The sequence below is a fragment of the Nilaparvata lugens genome, chromosome 8 (assembly GCF_014356525.2).
Source record: "Nilaparvata lugens isolate BPH chromosome 8, ASM1435652v1, whole genome shotgun sequence".
Classification (NCBI taxonomy): domain Eukaryota; kingdom Metazoa; phylum Arthropoda; class Insecta; order Hemiptera; family Delphacidae; genus Nilaparvata; species Nilaparvata lugens.
In genome coordinates this window covers 4,908,676-4,931,344 of record NC_052511.1, presented here as the reverse complement: position 1 = coordinate 4,931,344, position 22,669 = coordinate 4,908,676, and the positions used below count along the sequence as shown (strand labels likewise).

Genomic DNA, 22,669 nt, shown 5'->3' with positions numbered 1-22,669 from the left:
ATAATAAGAAACTGACTGAGGAGCTGATTTGATATGATTGATAATAATTAATGTAACTATTTGGAATACTTGGGCGTGTCTAGTCTCGGCCAATGACAGTCGAGATCAACCTTCATTGGTCAACAGCTAATGGCTCATAATCAGCCATTCCATTATTTATTGTTGAAAAATTATAAGACGATAGAGCAAAAATTTGGAGTCGAACGAAGGCTTATTTTGTCAAAAATATCACACCTTTAAGGGCAGATATCTCGAAAAAAAACTAGCGAAGATATTTTCCCATAATCTATCCCATAGTTTTCGATAGATTAAGGAGAAATGTGTCAAATGAATGTTGTTGGAAGTTTTGTGAGATTCAACTTTGTATGGAATTTTCATGTCCATAAGACGCAAAGTTTTCGAGTTATATAATGGGGAAAAATGATACTTTTGAATCACCTCCACCCTCCTAACACAGTGGATAGGGGTGGGTACTTCGAACATGTACCCATGTACCTCACTACCCGAAAAAGAGCTGAGGGATCAAAAATTGTCCTATAACCTTCCTCACCGTAATAACCCTTCATTGTCTGAACGAAGAAGTTGAAAATTCGAATCTGTCTATCCATTGAATCATCTTTTTGTCCATCGTTTCCAACAGAAGTAGACTACAGACTGAATAACATACCTAATATAGCAACAGGAACATTATAACTACATTGAACACAATATTGAATCAGAGCATAAAAATGTAAAACAACTATTATCCCAACACCTCAAATGGTCCAATCAACTATTCTTGTCCGAATCCACCCTTGAAAAAGAATTTCTATTATTGTTGACAATCTATATTGAACAGACCATTAAATCCGTGCATTATGCAAAACAACTATTATATCCCTACGCCTCAAATGGTCTATTATCTGAATCCACCCTTGAAAGTAGTTCAATATTGTTGACATTATCGATATTACATTTAAGATCCGTGCACTAATCTAATATAACTAGTAACCCAACACGGTTCAATCAACCACTCTTGTCTGAATCCACCCTCAAAAGTAGTTCCATTATTGTTGACATTGCCAATATTATATTCGATATAACATTTAAGATCCGTGCATTAATCTAATATAACTATTATCCCAACACCTCACACGGTCAAATCAACCACTCTTGTCTAAATGTACCCTCGAAAGTAGTTCCATTATTGTCGACATTATCAATAAGTATTGAACATAACATTTTAGATCCGTGCATTAATCTAATATCTAATACAACTATTTTTCCAACACCTCACACGTTCCAATCAACCACTCCGCTTGTCTGAATGCACCCTCGAAAGTAGTTCCATTATTGTTGACATTATCAATATTATATTGGATATAACATTTTAGATCCGCGCATTAATCTAATATAACTATTATCACAACACCTAACGCGGCGGTCCACTCTTGTCCGAATCCACCCTCGAAAGTAGTTCCATTATCTGCAACGACTAATCTGCATAGTAGAATAAGAAGTCATTGATCTAGATTAAACGGAGCGGCTGTCCAGAGGAATAAAAACGAAACAGGTCACTTGAAATCGGCGGCTTAGCCCAGCCTATATTGATTGGGGACTTAGATAGGCTCCGTCGCATGTTACAGTTGTCCTCTCTCAGTCTCAGTCGAGTACCGCACTTTTTTGTTGAGAGCTCACCTTGGCCCGCTTCTGTGCCGCCTACACAAGTCGGACTTTAATAAATATATTCTGCAAAGAGGTGCAATAGGTCGCCTCGCCTGCCCCCTGAATTCCTGCATGCAACCCCGGTTCTACCTATTAGTAAGACCCATGTCCGATCAAGATCAACATAATATCGACTATAGTATGGTGTTCATGGTGTTATACTATATCATAGTACGGTCTACGGCGTTTGCACCTCACAATACCTACTAAAGTATGGTGATATTGTAGTCTACTCACTAAAATACTGTTGTGGACAACAGCTATATAGGTTATACAACCACCTATAGTTATACATTGATATATTATAGTGATATTGTTACAGTAGGCTTCAGACCACCAAGTGTAGAGACCACTTTGACACCAACTGACATCTATAAACCTATCAAACCAACAGTTGGCTGAATTCAGTTTTCAACAGTTGTTGGCATGTGAAATCATAACCATAAATAGGCTGCTAATCTTGACGATAATGCTCAGGAATGTTATAAGATTTTCATGGTTGTGTAACTTGTGTGAGAGCGAAATTGATTAGGTATCTTGTTTTCACAAAAAATTGTGCGGATATAATATGATACATAGGGTAATAGGAATCGTAGGGTACAGGTATAGCAATAACCAGAGGTGGAGAATGGAACTAATTCTAGGTTGAATAAATTTTTAATTTATTGTGATACATTCTGTGATTAATTTAGAGTATAAAATCAACCTTCAAAATTCAAAATTTTAAATCATCATTCCTGGACCGAAAATCAAGTGACGAAGCAGTGTGAGATTACATAACCTTATCTTTTGGACAACATTAACATTTTATCAAAATTTTTGGAGAGAAATAGTACAGGCTCAGCTTAGTTTTTCCTCCAATGTCATAATTGTATTATGATTATAGTATTTTATACAATAAATGGAATGAAATGAATGAATGAACTAAATCGTGAAAAACTTATCATTGTATTCTCTCTGACAGACAAGGCGGATAGGGTTTCTCTACAATGTAGAGAAACTACCTAATTCATAACGTATTTGTTATGTGAATTGTAGTATCTAGGGAAAAATATTTGATAATATTTTATATTCTTAGGCTCAACTCACACTTACGCGACTCAGGTCGAGAAGGGACTCGACTCTAGTCGAGAGCATGTGTTTTCAAATGGTGACATCGCGGAGACTAGAATCGACTGGTCTGAGTGTCACCATTTGGAAACACATGCTCTCGACTAGAGTCGAGTCTCTTCTCGACCTGAGTCGCGTAAGTGTGAGTTGAGCCTAAGCTATTCCTTATAGTTGTTGTTGTGTTTTATATGGAAACGTTTTTTTAAAAAAAGGGTACTATGGAATTATTTTTTATTAATAAAGAATATTTATTCATAGTAGAGAAAGAACTGGAGATATTGTAGGTAGTACTATTTTGAATAGATGAGAGAGTAAGATGTGAATAGGTACTTTAGCCACTACAGTGCATGGTGGTGACCAACTCTGGCTAATCTATGGAGATTGATTGATTGATTTATTTATCACATGCCAGGTCTTGAAAAACCTATTGCATTTATAATGTTACAACATTGCGAAATTACAAAATGATAATAGGAAGAAATAATAAGTAAACTAAGTTAAAAATAATTGAAAAATATAAAAGTAAGACAAAAAAAGCATAACCTCATTACAATTGAAAAATATTAAGATACATAAGATGAAGAAGTGGAGAGAGAGATTCACATTAAAAAGTCAGAGGAAATGATAGGAAGGCATTAATGCCACCCTTCCTGTTCTACCGCCTTCTATAGTAGATAGCTGTGATACAAGTTATCCCGGTAAATCCAACCAATCTCATATTAATATTGTTGATTATTGTTTATAATGATCAACAGCAATATTATTTTATATTTCAACAAAACGAAATATATTTTTCTCATTATTGAATGACATATTTTTTTATAGAGATTGAATATTTAGTTGATCACATTTCTACCTGGTCTACACAAACAACTTCGCACAGTGCGGGGTTGGAAAAGGAGAGAGAGAGAACTATATCTGCTTATTCTAATGACAGACAAGGATAGCAAACCAATGTGGATCATGTGCTGACTTGATAACATTAATGTCATATTACGGTTGGTTGTTCAGTCTTTTCTTTTGGTAACACTCCAACTAAACTCAACTCAACTATAGTCAACCGCACGTAAATAGTCCGTTGAATATTGTAAAAGATGAGTGCTGCATTGCCAAATGAGAGTTGATAGTTTCAGTAATAAAGAAAAATAGAATCCTAGCGTGTTATGAGATAATGGAATACCATGATTAATTTGTCTAGTGTAGAGCGTACACTAAAAATATCTATTTGATTTATCATACCCTTTTGTGATCAATTTGTCTACAGGCCTATATGGTAGGCCTAGAGCCCAGCACTGAGAATATATATTTGGATTATCAGTTTAGATGAGTGACGCACTACAAAGGCATCTATCCGCTGGCTGGAGAATTGGGACACGAATAAATTATGTATCGTGGGAGTAAGAAAATATGGTTGATAGACAGACCACTCACTATCTAGTGTTGCGCCGCGCAGCAAGATATCACAGGTTGCCAGGCGAGAAACAATACAATAATTCTGCAATCAAATCCCCTCTGTTTATATTCACAGATCACGAACAATGATCATTTATCATAAGGTGGAAAAGGCATGGTCTGTTAGTCACCAGGCGTTAGATTCAGTTAGCTCTGATACAAAGAATCTATGAGTCACTAGTTTTTCGATTTATTTTGTTTTCAACAAAGTTTATTGTTGTTTCCCACTCAGTGTGGGGAACACAGAAATTTGCAAACAAAATGTCCCCCCTCTAAAAGTCCACACGCCGTTCACGTTCTCTGGGCAAAGATTGACAACTTTTGCTGTTCTATATGTTTTAGTGAGGTCCACGTTATAATGGCATGTATTTGATTACAGTTGGTGTATCTATCCTTGTCTATCATTCGTCAATGCAGATAGCGCGTTCCCTTTCTAGCTCTGCAATGTTGTTAAGTCTGTCTTCACGATGTAGAAGAATGATGAATTAAGGCAAAGAATCGGCAACGCGGTTCTCCTATATTTACCCACGCCATTAGAACGTGGACCTCACTATAGGTACACTTTTGTACTCTACAAAAATATTGACACCTTTTTTTTTAAAGAAAAATATTTGTAGACAACATTTCGTGCAACTTTGATGTAAGTTTTAGCAACTTCAAAGTGAGTTTAAGCCAATTCAACCTCGATCCAACAAAAATATTGAGAATTCTCACTTAACTCATTTTCTTCAACTAACTACAAATTGGCTACTCTCAGATCAAGCAAGTAAAATGTTCAACTTCTGTTGTTTACAAACAGTATATGCTCATACATATATGTCCTAACTTTCACAATATAAATTTCTTGATCCATGACTGAATCTTTATTCGAAGAAAGTTTTATCGATTTTTCAAAAACTATTCATCTTTGACTAGATTATTATCGATATACAAAAATAATATCAATCTACATGCTAGTCAGCTGACTGACTTGTAAGCTTAGCATTGAATTCTTCAAACATAACCTCTTTTCAGAGATTTCACTCGTGTTGTGTATCAGTCAGTCTTGTAAACTAATAATTTTACTATAGTTTTTCTATTTTATAAATATCCTTAAAATACCATCTTAAGAAACACATAATGTTACACAAAATTGAATTATTTCTTGTGTTTCAAGATTAGTTTTAACAAGCAAGGTTTTGAAGTGCTGACATAACGGAGTTTTAGTTTGCAGACACGTGCGTAATCTGTTAGTTTGTGTTGTATTATAAGTTGTGGATAATTTCTGTGGTAGTTGTAACCACATATTTTTTTCGAAAAGATCTAATTAATATTTTATATTGACCATGATAAATACTGGCAAACCCATTGCTAACAGACAGCCATTAAAAGTCAAAAGTAAAAAGAATGACAAGCATAGCCCAGAATACAAGCTCGGTCTCCGAATTGAAAAGCTACTGGAACAAGGTGTGCGTTTGAAAAAGATTGAAGATGTTCTTAATGTTTCGAATAGAGGAGATGATAAGGTCAGTGAAAAAATGCCGGTAAAAAAAGGATTTGCCAGAGCAACAAACAAAAATGTTTGTCTCGTCAAATCCAAGTCGAAACGTCATCGTCCACGATTCATCATGATCAATGGGATAAGGAAGAGAATTTCAAAGTTGAAGAAAGCACAGGTTGAATCCAAGGAACCTACTGTCACCAACCTTAATTTTGAAATTGTGAGTTACTTCTTAACATATTTTATTTGTTCCATTTAGGTAATTTATCTGTAATAATACTTGTTTGTAAACATTGTAATAATAATATTATCAGGATAACTTATGTTGACGATACTGTCAGATACATTACTGATAAGACATAAGTCTATTTCTTTTTTAATTTTGCTGAGACACCAGGATTGGTTGCCCGGATGACGTGAATTGCAATAATTTCTGGGATATAAGTTGTACTGAATTTTGTACAAATGTTTCGAAATATCTAAATAATTATTAAAGAAATGAACTTGGGACCGGTCGCATTAGACTTCAAATTGAATACCTATCACATGAAAACTTGCCTATTGTATAACGAATCAGTAGGCTACTGCCAAAAAATTATTCAGTTATTTCAATAATCTCTGAGATAATCCATGAAATGTGCACATTTTTCAAATATCTCAATAACCACAGATGATATGAACTTGGGCACTGGTCGCATTAGACTCCATATTTAATTCTTACTTGAGATTTCACCGAGTGAGAACCAGTCATATTCAAGATAGCCTACCTATCGTTGCAACTCGCCCTTAATTAGCAGATTGCAGATGAAGATTAAACAGAAGCAGTTCATCTAACTTTCAAGGATTAAATATTAATAATGTGAATGATGTGTTTTGTATTAAATAAATTAAATTATTTTATTGGCTTTGCTTTATACCCATCATTTATGTTGGTACAAATAGCCTACCAGTGAATTTATTCGATGCTATTTATTTTTCAGGTGAAAAAAGCTGTAGAAGCTTGTCTGAAAAATGTGGAAGACACTCAGTCTACAGATCAACTACTGGATGAAGGTGTACCACTCAACCTGTTTGTCAGTTCCATCAGAAAGCCTGTTATGCCCAAACGATTTGTTCGATAGTAAGTCTTCTAACTCATTTATTTTTGCCATATAATAATTAGGCCTACATCAATTATTACAATAAGGCACTACCGGCAAAGAACAACTTGTGCGCCGTTTAAAAACAATGATAAACATATTAAAAGTGTGGGTAGTATTTTGGTCTATTACCAAAATATTTTTCAAATTATTACAATAAATAGCTCTGAAGATTTTATCCGTTGTACCGAAGATATGTTGTTAAATTCATATGAATTGGATCCCACAAAATTACATCGAAACAACAATGATAAACATTTTAAAAGAGTGGGTTGTATTTTTGTCTATTACCAAAATAGTTTTTAAATTCTTACTATAAATAGCTCTGAAGATTTCATCCGTTGTTCCGAAGATATGTTGTTAAATTCATATGAATTGGATCCCACAAAATTACATCGAAACAACAATGATAAGTCTTCAGTTTTGAAGTGGAAATTGGACTTTTTGAAGTGAAAGTGAAATCTTAACCTTATTCTTAATTGAAACTTTTATTTGTAAAAATTTGGGAGAAGACAGTTTTGGGCTATGCCTGTTGTCTTCTCCCAATCATATTATATTTATTATAATTATGATCTGTAATGACAATGGAATAAATAAATAAATATATTAAAAGAGTGGGTTGTATTTTGGTCTATTACCAAAATATTTTTTAAATTATTACAATAAATAGCTCTGAAGAGTTTATCCGTTGTTCCAAAGATATGTTGTTAAATTCATATGAATTGGATCTCACAAAATTACATCGAAACACTGTACTGAAAAAATCTCCCTCTGCACTGCCTACAAAAAAGAACCTCATGATATGATCACATTGGATGCACGCATGTGCATGAGCACGTGATATCATGCATTAACGAGCGCGCATATGAGAAACAAAATCTAGAAAGATTCATAGAAACACGTTGTGACTTGCCTGTAGCTGCTCACACTGAACGCCACCAGCAAGTTCACGCGTTCAGTGTGAGTGTTCACATGGCTTTTTCCAGTTTTTGTTTCTCATCTGCGCTCTTGGACATGCTTAACAACACGTGCACTTGCACATATACGTTTTTAATGTCGTCGTACCCTTAATAATTATTAATTTATATTCATTCTTAAACACTAGAAGCTTCAATTAGTTTCATTTATTTCATTTAATGTACCGTATTATTTGTATCATCCTGTACTTCAACTCAATAATAAACAAGGTGTCTGATGAAAATAACATCACAAAATAATCATTCTCAATTTTACAAGATTAATTTCAATTTTGCATGGTGAATTAGTATCAAATTACTATTATTAACTAGCAGGTAACCCGTGCTCCGCAAGGGTCTAATTAAGAACATGACAAACTTGAAACTTAACCGACTGAAATCTTGAAGAATTTTAAATAAGCCTGTAATCATCCTTGGTAAATTATGAATCTATATGCAAAATTGCAAGTTAATCACTCTAGTAGTTCAGACATGATGATGCGTCATTAGTGATTTTTTTATCCCATATGTGTAAAAGGCAAATTCTATCCTTTATTATAGATTTAATTTGTACATAATTTGTTATTTTCACAGTCAGCTACCTCACTCGTACCTGGATGATTTGGCAGATGTGTGTCTGATAGTTCCTGATAAGAAGTCTTGGAATAACAAACTTGAAGACCCAGAAATCACCATCAATGATGTGCAGGATGTATTGAGAAGCAACGATGTTACCTGCGTCAAAAAGGTATTAATAGTTACAAATCAAATATTAATAAAAACTTAGAAATTCGTCCGTGAATCTAGTATGGTAAGCTGTTGTTAGACTTCATCTTGAAGTTAGAAATTCCATGTAAACTGAATGAATAATCAATATACTTATACTCAATATACAATATATTTTTGCCTGTATATGTTCTTGAAGAACTTCAATAAATTAAGCAATTCAAATACTGCAACCTCTCGTAACACTCTTAGGGTAACCGTGGTAACCACCGTCCACTGGAACCGTATTCAACCGATCCGTTCGGCCGTTTGATCGGACGAATCTGCCGGCCTTCAATTCGGCCGAATATGGTCGTCCATTGGAACCGTTTACGTCAGTCTAGTTCAGTAGTTGGCTGGTTGCCAATTATTGAATTAACTACTATCATAGCCACCAAATTTTTTCATAAACAATGATTACATTGAGATTTTGAAAATTGAATAAACAAATATCTACTAAATTAGTTATTCATCACAATAATATTACATTCAGATCCTATTTGTTCAGCAATCTTTGTCCACAGATTCCTTTGAACATCACGATCATCATCGTGATGTTCAAAGGAATCTTTTGTCTCTCAAATCCCACAATGAAACATGCTCTTGAACCAAACTTGTCAACTTTTCATTGTCCATAGTTACAACTTTATAAAACAGAACAAATTAAAAAAACAAAAACAAACAAGACTGTGAAACCATTTTAGTTTAGGAACACTTTGTTGTCTCAGCTCGACTAGTTAGTTCGGCCGGATAGAGCCGGAAAATCACATTCAATTCGGATCGAAAAATTGATCGGACGGAGACTATGAACCTGTTACAATGGACGAGTATCTATTCTTCTCTTTATTGGGGGATCGTTCAGACGAGTTCGGTAGTTTTCGGCCGATGCTAGTTCGGACGAAAACGGTTCTAGTGTACGGCCCACCTCAGTTTACATTTGTCAGTATGAAATTCTAAATTTTTTCTAAACAATTGAAAACGCATAATATGTAGCACTCGTTGATGGGAAAAAGTCAGCTATAGTGAGGTCCTAGTCGTGTGGCAATGTTGCGGAGGTAGAAAAGGATAGCGCTATCTGCTTTGTTGAATGATAGACAAGGATAGCAACATGAATGTTTATCAAATACTGCCATTATAACGCGGACCTCACCATAGTTATTGTGACAGTAGGCCTACATACCACCAAGTGTAGGGTGAAGATAGACAGCACCAACTGACATCTATAAACCTATCAATCCAATAACAGTTAGCTGAATTCAGTTTTCAACAGTTGCATTTGAAATCATAACCATAAATAACCTGCTTAGCTTGCCGACAATGCTGAAGAATGTTAAGATTTCCATAGATGTACATAACTATTGTATGAGCGAAAGTGATTATTATCTTGTTTACACGAACAAATGCAAGGATATGGGATAAGATGAAAAGTTGAATAGGTAAGATTATACCCTGGACCTCACTAAAGGAAGATGTTACAAAGGTCATACGAAGACGATACAAGGATGATAGACAAGGATAGCAACACCAATGTTACTCAAATACTGTCATTATAACGTGGACCTCACTGTACCATTTAGGCTCAACTCACACTTACGCGACTCAGGTCTAGAAGAGACTGCAACTCTAGTCTCTTCTCGACGCAGCATGTGTGTTTCCAAATGGTGACGTCGCGGGGACTAGAATCGACTGGTCTGAGTGTCACCATTCGGAAACATATGCTACGTCGAGAAGGGACTAGAGTTGCAGTCTCTTCTCGACCTGAGTCGCGTAAGTGTGAGTTGAGCCTTAGTGCTATCATTTCAGTTTTGTTGCAATTCAAAAGTATTCTGAAAAAAGACAGGCAAAGTCACAGTACATCATATTTAGGAATGCACTATCAACTTTGAAAGCAGACTGGAATAAGTTATAATTTTAGATTTTATTTTCATCTACAGGTAATCACAATGGAGCAGATAAAAACTGAGTACGCGAGGCACGAAATAAGAAGGAAACTATGCAACTCATACGATTATTTTCTGGTTGACAACAGACTTTTGGATGAAATTCACTCAAATATGGGCACCATTTTTCAGAGACAAAAGAAGTGAGTATCTGTCCGATGTTTTAAGGAGGTTCAAACAGGTAGCTTTTATCAGATGTGTGCTGAGTTGAAAAACCTATATCCAAAAATCTGTTAATGTTAACCCTATACTCCAGATTGGCTTAGCAGGAGTTTTGAGATTTTGTAATCTGTAAAACATTACAAGAAATGTATAATTATCTCAAGACTTATGATTTCTTGCATACCGTTTTATCTTGATCTGAAGTACAATACACTACTTCGAAGTTGACCCTGTAAAACTTTCAGGATTCTTTCTGAAATCTGGCTATACTCATGAATTTTTTAGCTTTTAATTGGAGGAATGAAGAGAGATGTATGGAGCAACAGTAGTTTTAGGTGGTGTCCACCACCACCGTAACCACGTGAAAGTGCTTATTACAGTCGGTTGTAAAGCTAGCCTCACTCGATCAATCCTCCCAAGATACCTCCAAGGTCACGTAACTTTGTCAATTTATTTTTCAAATTCAAACTATCTCATTTGATCAATTATTTGAATAAAGGAATTGTATTTCTCACAATTCAAGATAAAACAATATACAATATTGTTGAACTACTCAAAAGAAGACAATATATACAACAATTTTAGGCAATTTACATGAGCTGATGGAAAGCGAAATGCATCTGTTCGTGGCGCATAAGTCTGTAGGCCTACATACATTTACATACTCGCTTCTTCTAAGCTCTATCCTTTTCAAGGGATTATATTCCTTCCTCTACTTACAACTCATAAGGAAAAAATAACTTGAAAATTTGATTGATTAAGATTCTAGACTCTAAGGCCCAAATTCACTAAAAACGTAAACTAGGTTTGAGCGGCAGTTTGTTCCAAGATGATTTTCGATTGGTTTTGTAATATGATTTTTTGTTCATTTAGAATCAACTGACGCTCAAACCAAGTTTTCGTTTTGGTGAATTCTGTTCTAATATTATTGATGTTTCAAAATGTTCTCCAGTTCTCACATTTATAGAGAACGACACTGTTCAAATTGACCACTGTAGTAGTCAATTTTCTATGTAATCCTAACTTTTGCTCAGTATTTCAATCATGTAAACATTTTTTGCAGAGCCCCAGTCGCTATCAAAATGCAGGGCGGAAATCTCAAGGAGAAAATCAACAAGGCTCTTGCCAAAACTACCATGAAGCTATCCACTGATCAGGACACATTCGATTGCCGGGTGAGTTAACACATTTTTTAATTTTAAATTTTGATTTATCGTGAAAGTTAAAATTTGTATGTTGTGCACAATGTTGATATTTTCAAATCCAAATCGAGATCTAGTTTATTATAGAACGATTTTGACTTATTACAAAGATTTGACTTCTTATCAGATGGATCTAAAAATCTTCCACAAAATACCAAAATTTGTTCTGCTGCCATACATACCTTCCGACTGTATAATCGGAGTGGGATCAGAACGCTGCACGACTGGTGTGTACCCGGCTTAGGATAACCGTCCACTGGAACCGTATTCAACCGATCCGTTCGGCCGTTGGATCGGACGAATCTGCCGACCGTTAATTCGGCCAAATATGGTCGTCCATTGGACCGTTTACGTCAGTCTAGTTCAGTAGTTGCCAATTATTGAATTAACTACTATCATAGCCACCAAAAATTTTCAAAAACAATGATTATATTGAGCTTTTGAAAATTGAATAAACAAATATCCACTAAATTAGTTATTTATTACAATAATCTTACCTTCAGATCCTATTTGTTCAGCAATCTTTGTCCACAGATTCCTTTGAACATCACGACGATGATATCTTTTGTTTCGCATATCCCACAATGGAACATGCTCTTGAACCAAACTTATCAACTTTTTATTGTCCATAGTTACAATTTTATAAAACATAACTTCAAAAAACAAACAAAACTGTGAAACAATATTTCAGGTTAGGAACACTTTGTTGTCTCAGCTAGACTAGCTAGTTCGGCCGGATAGAGCCGGAAAATCCCATTCAATTCGGATCGAAAAATTGATTGGCCAGAGACGGCCGTGCACGGCCGTATGAACCTGTTGCAATGGACGAGCATCTATTCCTTTCTTTGTTGGGGGATCGTTCGGTCGCGTTCGGTAGTTTTCGGCCGATGCTAGTTCGGACGAAAACGGTTCCAGTGGACGGCCCACCTTAATTTGACGTCTGTCCTCCTTTTATTTCAATGACAAAAATTTTAAATTTTGTCACACAATCTGTTACAACGGAACCAGTGATTGACAGCAAGGTTCTTTTGTATTCATAGATTATCAATTAGGTTAAGGATTTTTTATTCGATTTTATGAATGGCAATATTATTTTTTTCAGATCGGACATTCGAAACAACCAATAGAAGAGTTGGCTGAAAATATTGTTGCCGTGGGCCAACAGCTCGATACATTCTTCCCGGGATCTTTCAAAAATGTTCGTTTTGTGGCAGTGAAGACAGCAAGGAGTATATCGTTTCCCATCTATTATTCTACCAGTAAGTGGAAAGTTATTTTTTTCAATAAGCAGAATTATCTATCACTGATGGGTATGATTCTATTTTTAAAAGTGTGTACCTGAAGACAGCTTCACGTTTTAAAATGGATAGGAAGGCATTGTTGCCACTTTTCCTTTCTCATCAACTTTTATGGTAGATTCAAGTTACTTAAGTAATCCCGGTACTATAAATATAGTATAAGTATACTACAGTTTCCATGTGATTCAATTTATCCCGGTAAATCTGATTTGATATCAATTGTTAACACTTATTAATAATAGGTATTTAATCCTATCTCAAATATATTTCTTCATGTTTTAATAATACATTTGCATCAATTTAGAATACATTGGTAGTTGATGATATTCCTTCATAACCCACCAACGATAATGGGCTATAAAGACAAAGCTAACGTTCAAAAGTGTTCGTTGCAACGTTACGCAGCTTGAAAAATTTAGAGCTGTCTGCTTTGTTCAATCACAAGCAAGGATAGGTAGCAAACCAATGTTGATCAGGGGCTGACATTTTAGCGGTAACCTCACTATAGAAATTTCCTTGTGAATAGACTAATTTGAATAATATTAATTTAATGAATGTGCGAAGTAGCTCGAATTATTTACTTTCATTCAGTATGGCTAATACAGGGTTTGTATAATAAGTAACCGGACTGACCTCAGGAAATTTGTTATTGGCAAAATATGTACAATTTTTCATTAGATATCTTCAAAGTAGTCAGTCCTAATGGAGTCGATAGCACGCTGATACCGGATTTTCAAATCCCTGAACGCTCCCTGGAAGTCGGCAACCTCTATTCTGTCTAGAACCCTCGTCGTAGCACGTTGAACGTTTTCCAGATTCCCGAACCGCGTTCCCTTAAGTTGTAACCCGGGCGGTTAGTCGACGGAGCACCTCTTTGTAGTACTGATCGTTTACAGTTTAGCCGGGTGGCACAAACTCAGTACTACAGAGAGGTGCTCCGTCGACTAACCGCCCGGTTCATCGAGTCCGTCCGGGGATTGCAGATTCGTGGATCCTCCATCACGACAATGCTCCGTCGACACCTGCCTGCTCGTCACCGAGCAGTTGGCCAAATAGTCGAGGGTAACGTTGTCACATCCTCCTTACAGCCCGGATATGGCACCACCGGACTTCTTTTTGTTCCCCAAGATCAAGAGACAACTTAAGGGGACGCGGTTCGGGACCCTGGAAAACGTTCAACGTGCTACGACGAGGGCTCTAGACAGCATAGAGGTTGCCGACTTCCAGGGAGCGTTCAAGGATTTGAAAATCCGGTATCAGCGTGCTATCGACTCCAATAGGGACTACTTTGAAGATATCTAATGAAAAATTGTACATATTTTGCCAATAACAAATTTCCTGAGGTCAGTCCGGTTACTTATTATACAGACCCTGTATGTGTTCTATCCTATGTGATTTATTTCTTATGTTGTCTTTCTAATATATTATCGATCCATCTTTTGTTAGAAACCGTGAACGAAGTGGCAAGACCGATCATAGCTGCGAAGCGTCCCCGGCTCTACGAGGTGGCAACCGATGAACTGTCGACCATTGGCAAGCAAGTCAGTGTACACCCTGATGGTACAGTCACTGTGGTTGGTGAACAGTCCAACAAGAAGCAGAAAGCCAAGAAAACTACGAAATCGCCCGCTAAGAAAGCAGATGCACAAGATAAGGTTGGTGATAAACCCGCAGAAGAAGAGGAAGCTGATGAAGGAGAAGAAGAAGATGGTGGAATTGATAGCGATGAAGAGTTTAACATTGATAGCAACGATGAAGATTTTGATGATAATGTGGAAGAGGAAGTGGATAGTGATAGTAACTCGCCGTTTATTTTCGAGGTAAGACTTCGAACTCAATATTCAAATAAGCACTCTTATTTTATAAGTTATGAATGATAATATGATGCAATAAACTTATTCCCATCAAAAATATCATTTCATTGTAGAAATTTGTAAACATTCTTGGAAAGTTAAACTAATTGATCACATGTCTAGTATTGTGATAGCGAATAATAATAATCACATGGGATGATTTGATTGTTCAATTCAAAATACTCTTCTTCTTGTGGTTCCTATCCGTTCCGGATGTTGGCAACCAGCATGGCAAGCCTAATTTTGTCCACAGCCATGCGGAAGAGTTCAGCTGATGTTTTCCAGTCCACTTTCTAAGGTTATGTAGCCAAGATATTCTTCTCTTTTTCCATCGACTTTTCCTTGGACGATTGTCTGGAGTAAAAAGTACCTGGAGTCGTTCCTCATGATGTGGCCCAGACATTGCAGTTTTCGGATCTTGATAGTGTTCATAATTTTCCTTTGTTTATTCATTCTTCTCAGTACCTCTTCATTAGTGACATATTCAGTCCATGATATCCTTAGAATTCTTCGATAAAGTGGCATTTCAAAGGCTTCTATTCTCTTGGATATGTTTTCATTAAGTGTCCAAGATTCTGTTTCGTACAAGAAAACAGAAAAGATGTATCATCTGAGAAGTCTCATTTTTGTTTCAAGAGTGAGATCATGGCTTCTGAAGAGTTTGCTCATTTTGTTGAAGACGGCTGTGGCTTTGGTGTAATTTATTTAATTTGATTTAATTTAATTTAATTTAATTTTTTTTTTAATTTGATTTCTGAGTTGCATCCCAGTTCTCGATTATACATGTTCCCAGGTTCGTGGTGTGTGTTTATCTCTCTATTGGCTGATCGTTGATGAATAGCTGGAATTCTCAAAATATTAGTTCCACAAATTTCATAAATTTTGCAATAATTGTTGAATGGATATAATTGTTGAATGTATTTGTCATCATAGATAATAAATCCCAATTTCAATTACTCTTGTATTGGATGATTGGACCAAAATGACTTGTAATGTTGACTTGATAAGCAATCTTGATCAATTAGTTATCCCGAAGTTCATTATACTGACGTTTCAAGTTTAATTTCTGAAATTAAAGTATTCTTTATGTATCATACAGTTCTAGAATTAAATTTATTAAACAAAAGCAAAGTCTTACTTCTAGAGCCAAGCCATGAGGCGTCGGCAGGGCAGGAAGCTCTCTGATCGGCTGGTTATCAACTGATTCCCGAATTCCAACCCAATCAGCCAATCGGAGAGCTTCCTGCGACTCCTCTGAAAAACGCCTCATGTGGCTTAACTCTAAAAGTGATGACTCAGCTTTTTTACTAAATTGAATTCTAGAACTGTTCAACTTTATACTTCCAGTTCAGAAACTGAACTTGAAACTTCAGAAACTGAACTTGAAACTTCAGAATAATTACTTATCTATAATTACTGGTCATGATTACCAGTCAGATTGAACTACAGTCTGGAAAACGCCGCCTCATTTGGCTTGGCCCTTATACTCACACAAGCGCAAACTCTATGTTATTGCTGTCTCTCCTTTCTATAAATTGACTAGAAATTTAGAATATGATATTTTACAGTGTGAATTTGTTTCTTTTATCCTTTATTCTTATTCTTTATTGATTGATACAATAAGTACATCATCTTTATTTTGAATCATATTGAATAATAGTGTTCTTCATTCTTTGACAGAAAAAGAAGAAAACCGCCAAGTCAGCAGTGAAGAACGCCGAGGACGATTCAGATGCATCAGGCACAGACAGTGATGAGAGTGACACTGAAGATGAGGATTTCTCGCGGAAAACGGAGGAGGCCTATCTGCAGTCACTGGGCGGAGATGAGGACAGTGACGATGAAGAACAAGAGGAAGAAAAGAAGGAGAAGGAGGTGAAAGAGGTGGCGAAGAAGGATAAGCAAGTGAAAGAACAGAAGAAACGAAAGGTGAGTGTTTCAAATTACAGCCAGTAACTGTTTTATTTGATACTTGTTTAATTGACCGAACGTAGTGAGGTCTATGTTTCAACTCGATTTGCTTTTATCTGTATGTATGTAACGCGATTACGGCCAAACGCGTTGATAGAATTCTATGAGATTTGGCAGGAATACTCCTTTTTCAACTGCGCGTCGATGTATACACAAGGTTTTTGAAATTTTGCATTTCAAGGATAATATGAAACTCTGATAGATACTCTGATATCACTATATATATCATTTACTTTGAAGATAGAATCAATCAGACTATAGAATTATTCATAATCAATCAGCTGATTATTGACAAGTGGATTGATTATTCATTGCATGCATTACACAGATGTCTGGCCGTGTCTGTTTTTATAAGATAGAGTTTCATTATTTTCTATGATGCGTGCCCATCAGTATCAATATTCTCACATTTGAGAATCAAATTTAATAGGCAATTGAAAATAAAATAAAAAATGATTAAATGAACTGAATAATGCAGAAGAAATTATAATATTCTTGATTGAAAAAATCAATTTTAGAATAGTTGAGAAATATTTTTATCAGATGGAAAGATTATCACGGAACTGGATAAATTATCATATATGGGTTACAAATTCAACGTGAACTAAGTTTATTAACATAAGTGAGTTTTTGATCTTGGAAAAAACAAATAACAATTTTTAAGAGTAAATTATGATTCAACTGAATCAACTAGAACAGGTGACATCAGATACTTATGGATGAAAAAACTGCGTGAGTTCTATTCACAGAACTACTAGTTATTATTAAACGAAAATTCCAATTAAATACTGTAAATGACCCCTGTTGTCAATATTTGCAGTAGCAGAAGTCTTGGGGGGATTTACAGCATTTAATTGGGATTTTCGTTTAATAGTAATTATTCATTAATTAGAATTTGAACAAATGGAACTTCCAATTTGTTTCCATCTGTTACTTGTTTAGTTGAAGTAAACTTGTTTTGTTTTCACAGCCAGTAACTGGCTAGTTAGATTCTTTTGTGATATGCAGGTTGTAAAGTCAGCACCTGTTTAACAATGGTTTGCTTTCCTTGTCAGTTTTTAGACAAAGCTAATAGATCTATCCTTTTCCAACTACACACTGTTGCCATATTGTTAGGAGACTAGGTATAAATATGATGAACTACCAAGATATTTAGCCTTATCTCCATTATGAAAATATATTATTAAATAATTGAAAGGTGAATAAAATTTACTTGACGAATAAAATATATTATTGTGTTAAAATTGATCTGTTGTAGATAAACTGATAAAAATGATTCATCTATATCTGGAATGAACGATGCTAATTAATTGTGTCATGAAGACTTCATGATCATTCTAGAGATGGTTTCCGAGCTCGGGATTCAGCTAAGTTCTAGACTTAAAACAGCTGGAGTCAGAAAATTGGCTTTCCGAAACGGGGCATAGTCGCAGTCCACCCACGTATAAATTAAATTTCGAGAAACTAGAAAAATGAACACAAAATAAAATAAAGAGAGAATAGTGTAAAGTTTCAGCTATTTTGAATTATTTAGGAATGTTTCATTTCGTCAAGGAAAAACGTTGCCAATTATAGAAATGAGAAAATAAGGATTATCATAAAAGCTACGGCTAAGCCGCGTTTCGGGAAGCCAAATTTCTGACTCCAGCTGTTTAAAGTCTAGAATTTAGCTAAATCCCGAGCTCGGAAGCCGGCCCTTAGTGTCCTCTCTAAAATTGCATGGACAACCACTTATAAGCTTTGGAGAACTACAATCCTTATTGCATGGCTATGTGGATGAAAAATCTATGGTCTTATCTTCTGAGTTTTTATACTAAATATTGATTTTTCAAGCTATTATTGTCATTTTTTGTATTATTTTTTTACAGTCGACTGAAAATGTGGTTACTAAAGCTCCTAAGAAGTTCAAACCCAGCGCTCCTGCTAATCCACCCACGCCGTCTAAAATTAACAATAAAGTAAGTCAATTCGATTCAAAAGTTGTTTATTTCATAAGTTATACAAGCGATTACCGTGGCACAGCATAAAAATAAGAATACACTTTACACTACACTTTCAGCACCACAGAAATGACAGCAGATATACAAATATATATTAAGAAATATTTACTCTCTCAGAGGCATTACTGCCTGTGTGCGAGAATGAGACTAAAGTAGGAATAGGTCTATATATATGTTGCAGTACTTGCATAGATCGGTTAAGCTTGTTGATATTTAATAATAATAATAATATCGAGTGACCTGGCTGGCTCAGGTCTGGTGTCAGAGTTTTCAGGTCGCAACTGATCAATTTCAGGGCCTCTGACATGACCTAACGAATGCTTTTTAGGCAGCCGGGACCGACGGCTTAACGTGTCCATCCGAAACACGGATAATTTAATAATAATAATTACACTACACCCCCCCCCCACTAAGAAGGAACTACATTTCTCCCCCTCTCCGTATAATCTCCGGATAATTTAATAATAATAATTACACTACACCCCCCCCCCCACTAAGAAGGAACTACATTTCTCCCCCTCTCCGTATGCCCCCCCCTTGGATACCGGTATTATTATGCTGAGGACTAGGACTTATTATGAGAAAGGAGAAAGATAGGAGGACTCACCTTTCATGCAGAGTTCCGATCCCACTTCGATCCGATATCACATATGACATCGGCCTGGAATGGTGCATGAGACACATGTCCTACCACCACCTCCACCCCACATCGGAAATGAGTAGGATCGGAACTCTGCATGACAGGAGTGACCCCAGCTTTTTTTTTCATTTTTTGGTTTATTAAACAGTATTTATCTTCTCGGCTATTAAAAACTTATAAGGCTCAGCTCACACTTATGCGACTCAAGTCGAGAAGAGACTCTAGTTTCTTGTTTCTGGTCTCTAGGAGACTAGACTGTGACTCTAGTCTCTTCTCGACGCAGCATGTGTTTCCAAATGGTGACACTCAGACCAGTCGACTCTAGTCTCCGCGACTTCACGACTGTGAGACTGAGTCGAGCGTCGACTCGACATGTAGGTTGAGCCTCGACTTGAGTTGCGTTGTACCATGCATTTCTAATGAAAGTGAGGTTATGTTCTATGAAAGTGATGTTTTATCATTTTAGATAAGACACTAATAAGAATCAGATAAGAAATCTATTCATAATAATTATTATAAAATTTGTTAGATACGCAGAAGTGACGAATAATTTGAGGTTAGAAATGGAGTAGCATTGAACTGAAGTAGTGACAATGAGCAAGAAAGTCGTACGGTCGAGAGACTGGAGTCGTACGATTTCAGTCGAAGTAGTGTGAGTTGAGCCTAAGTGATAGACGTCATTAATCTTCCACCCTGCAGTAGGTTTCCCCATCTTATTATTTGAATACTGCTTACACTTCAATTTATTGAATACTGTATTCACTTTAGCTGTGTATGATTCTCTCATGAGCTCAAGGCTTGTACGTGATGATGATGATGTTTATGAGAAATAGCCACCCTTCCAACTAGTAAAACAAAGACGCTTAGACTATCTAAGAGTTGAACATAAACTTTTCTTGTAACCTACGAACTTCAAACCACAATTCGGGAATAAAATAAGCCTGTAGTAATGTAGTAAGGGCTTAGCCAGATTTTTCATTCACAATCATTCTATTTTTATGTCATTGATAGTAAGATTTGGATTCGACTGCTAGATTAACTACTTCCTTTATTGTTTGTTGTTAAAAATTTTAAATCAGTTCAGTAGAAACAACTGGCTAGCAAACCTAATTTTTAAAAATATTTGTCGTTTGAGTGAGAATGGAATATTCTTGTTCAGATTTATTCATAACAATTTTGTTCTTGAATAGCACAAGGTTAACCTATTTTTTCTCTCCCTATCATTTTGACGAATAAAATAAATAAATAATAAAATAATAAAGATTTGTTGAGATTTTGTTGAAACTGACCTCTCCTTTAAGCAACATGTTGTTTGAAAGTTGAAGAACGAATTTATCTCTCTCTTTGAATTAGAAGTATTGAATTGTGATTTATTTTTTCCAGGCCACAAATCAAAAACCGAACAGCAGTCGAAGCAATAAACAGAAATCGAAGGCTGTAAAGAGGAAAACTTTCGATACGTCTCTTGGAGAAGTAAGTGATGAACAATGTCCAAGTCAACGTAGAAATTCTTCGCTATCGTTTTTGTCGTTTTTTTAGTTGCTGTATCATTTCATTTCAAATGTATTATTTTAATTCAGCACAGTATCTGAAAATATAAAAGAGCCGGTTACACAAAAATGTTATGGAATCTAACCATTATTAAAGACGTCTTCCGCTTCTTCTATTGGCTATTGTTGCAGTAACCCTCATTTGATCATGGTTAAAATTAAATTGACTTGAGCAAAGTGTGAGAGTATACACTTGTTGAGAATCTGAGCTTTTATGTTCTAAATCAAACGGAATAGTCCATTTAAAAAAAAAAAAAAAAAAACTAAAATTATCTCTAATATGATAAGAGAAAGAATTGGCTTATTCGTACGGGATATGAAATTCACGAATGTCGCGTCATCAGGTCTGAACTACTGGGCTGATTAACTTGAAATTTTGCATATAGATTCTTAATTCGTCGCGGATGGTTATATGCCTATTTTAAATTCCCCAAGATTTCAATAGGTCAAGTTTTTTTATTATACCCTTGTAGAGCACAGGCTACCCGCTACTTATAAATAAACATTTGTCAATATCCGTTTCTGCTGACTCAGTTGAATTTCAAAGTTCAAGTGATCATTTTCTAAGTACATTTCATTAACTCCTAGTTGGAATTGTTCTTTATTTTAATTAATCAGAATGATATTTTACTAATTTATTCATTTATTTATTATTTATTTTACTAATAGAATGTTTGTTTTTCAGACTTTGTCTATCAAGAAGAAATGTGATTTACCTGAGAGTGAGAAGGTGGCGCCGAGGAAGCGAAATAGAAATACTAAACTAAGTAAATCGCAGAAGAAAGGGAACATGAAGATGAAGAAGGCTAAGCAGAATAAGGCTTAAACTAAAAGTATATTTTATAAAATGTTGTACCAACAAGACCCCGTAGCATAAGATCAATTTGATTAATGATTGTCATTTCCAGTTTATAATCATGTAAATGGTTATTGTTGAGTTGTATTTGATTTTTAATTTTTCATTTATATTCAAAGGCCTGGTTGCACAAAAGCCTGTTGAATTTTAATCAAGATTAACTGCCACAAGAACCAAACAGAGAAGGCTTCTCTGATTGGTTGTCATAGCATTTTATCACGGTTAAAATCTAACAGGCTTTTGATAACCAGGCAAAAGAGTTCTATGTACAAAGAGCTTTGTACTTTTTATAAATGTTTTATCAAGAAACTATAATCATTGCTCCAAATATCTATTGATATCAATATTATTACAGTAACTCTTCTTAGAATATTAACCTGAATAGACCCTACTGTGCATGATGGATTAGATAAGATGTGTCTCCTATTTTGTAATTAATGATTCTCATTTCATTCTATTTTTTGAAAATATTGTTCTCTTTGAAAAGACCTGACCTGCTTCTGTTTATATATCTGTAACCAAGCTTGTAGTATTTATAAGCGAGAGTAAATACAGACTGTTCTACGAAAAACTTGTCTTTGTTGCCTGCAT

The 22,669-nt window shown here is 35.4% G+C and overlaps 1 protein-coding gene across 1 annotated transcript; it reads left to right on the top strand.

Moving 5' to 3' along the window:
* Nucleotides 1-5,257: 5,257 nt before the first annotated feature.
* LOC111064268 (ribosomal L1 domain-containing protein 1) lies at nucleotides 5,258-22,649 on the top strand. Its single transcript, XM_022351976.2, has 11 exons — nucleotides 5,258-5,966; nucleotides 6,727-6,866; nucleotides 8,436-8,589; nucleotides 10,541-10,689; nucleotides 11,772-11,883; nucleotides 13,013-13,169; nucleotides 14,655-15,028; nucleotides 16,742-16,990; nucleotides 18,901-18,990; nucleotides 21,056-21,145; nucleotides 21,908-22,649. Exons 1-11 carry the CDS (start codon nucleotides 5,592-5,594, stop codon nucleotides 22,046-22,048), a joined length of 2,031 nt encoding a protein of 676 aa, XP_022207668.2. The 5' UTR covers nucleotides 5,258-5,591; the 3' UTR covers nucleotides 22,049-22,649.
* Nucleotides 22,650-22,669: the final 20 nt, after the last annotated feature.

Bases quoted from the DNA above. Each gene is read 5' to 3' on its own strand.
- LOC111064268 (XM_022351976.2), top strand. From the start codon at position 5,592: ATGATAAATACTGGCAAACCCATTGCTAACAGACAGCCATTAAAAGTC. The intron at 13,170-14,654 runs GTAAGTGGAAAG...ATCTTTTGTTAG, and splicing joins TCCCATCTATTATTCTACCA to AAACCGTGAACGAAGTGGCA. The intron at 15,029-16,741 runs GTAAGACTTCGA...ATTCTTTGACAG, and splicing joins ACTCGCCGTTTATTTTCGAG to AAAAAGAAGAAAACCGCCAA.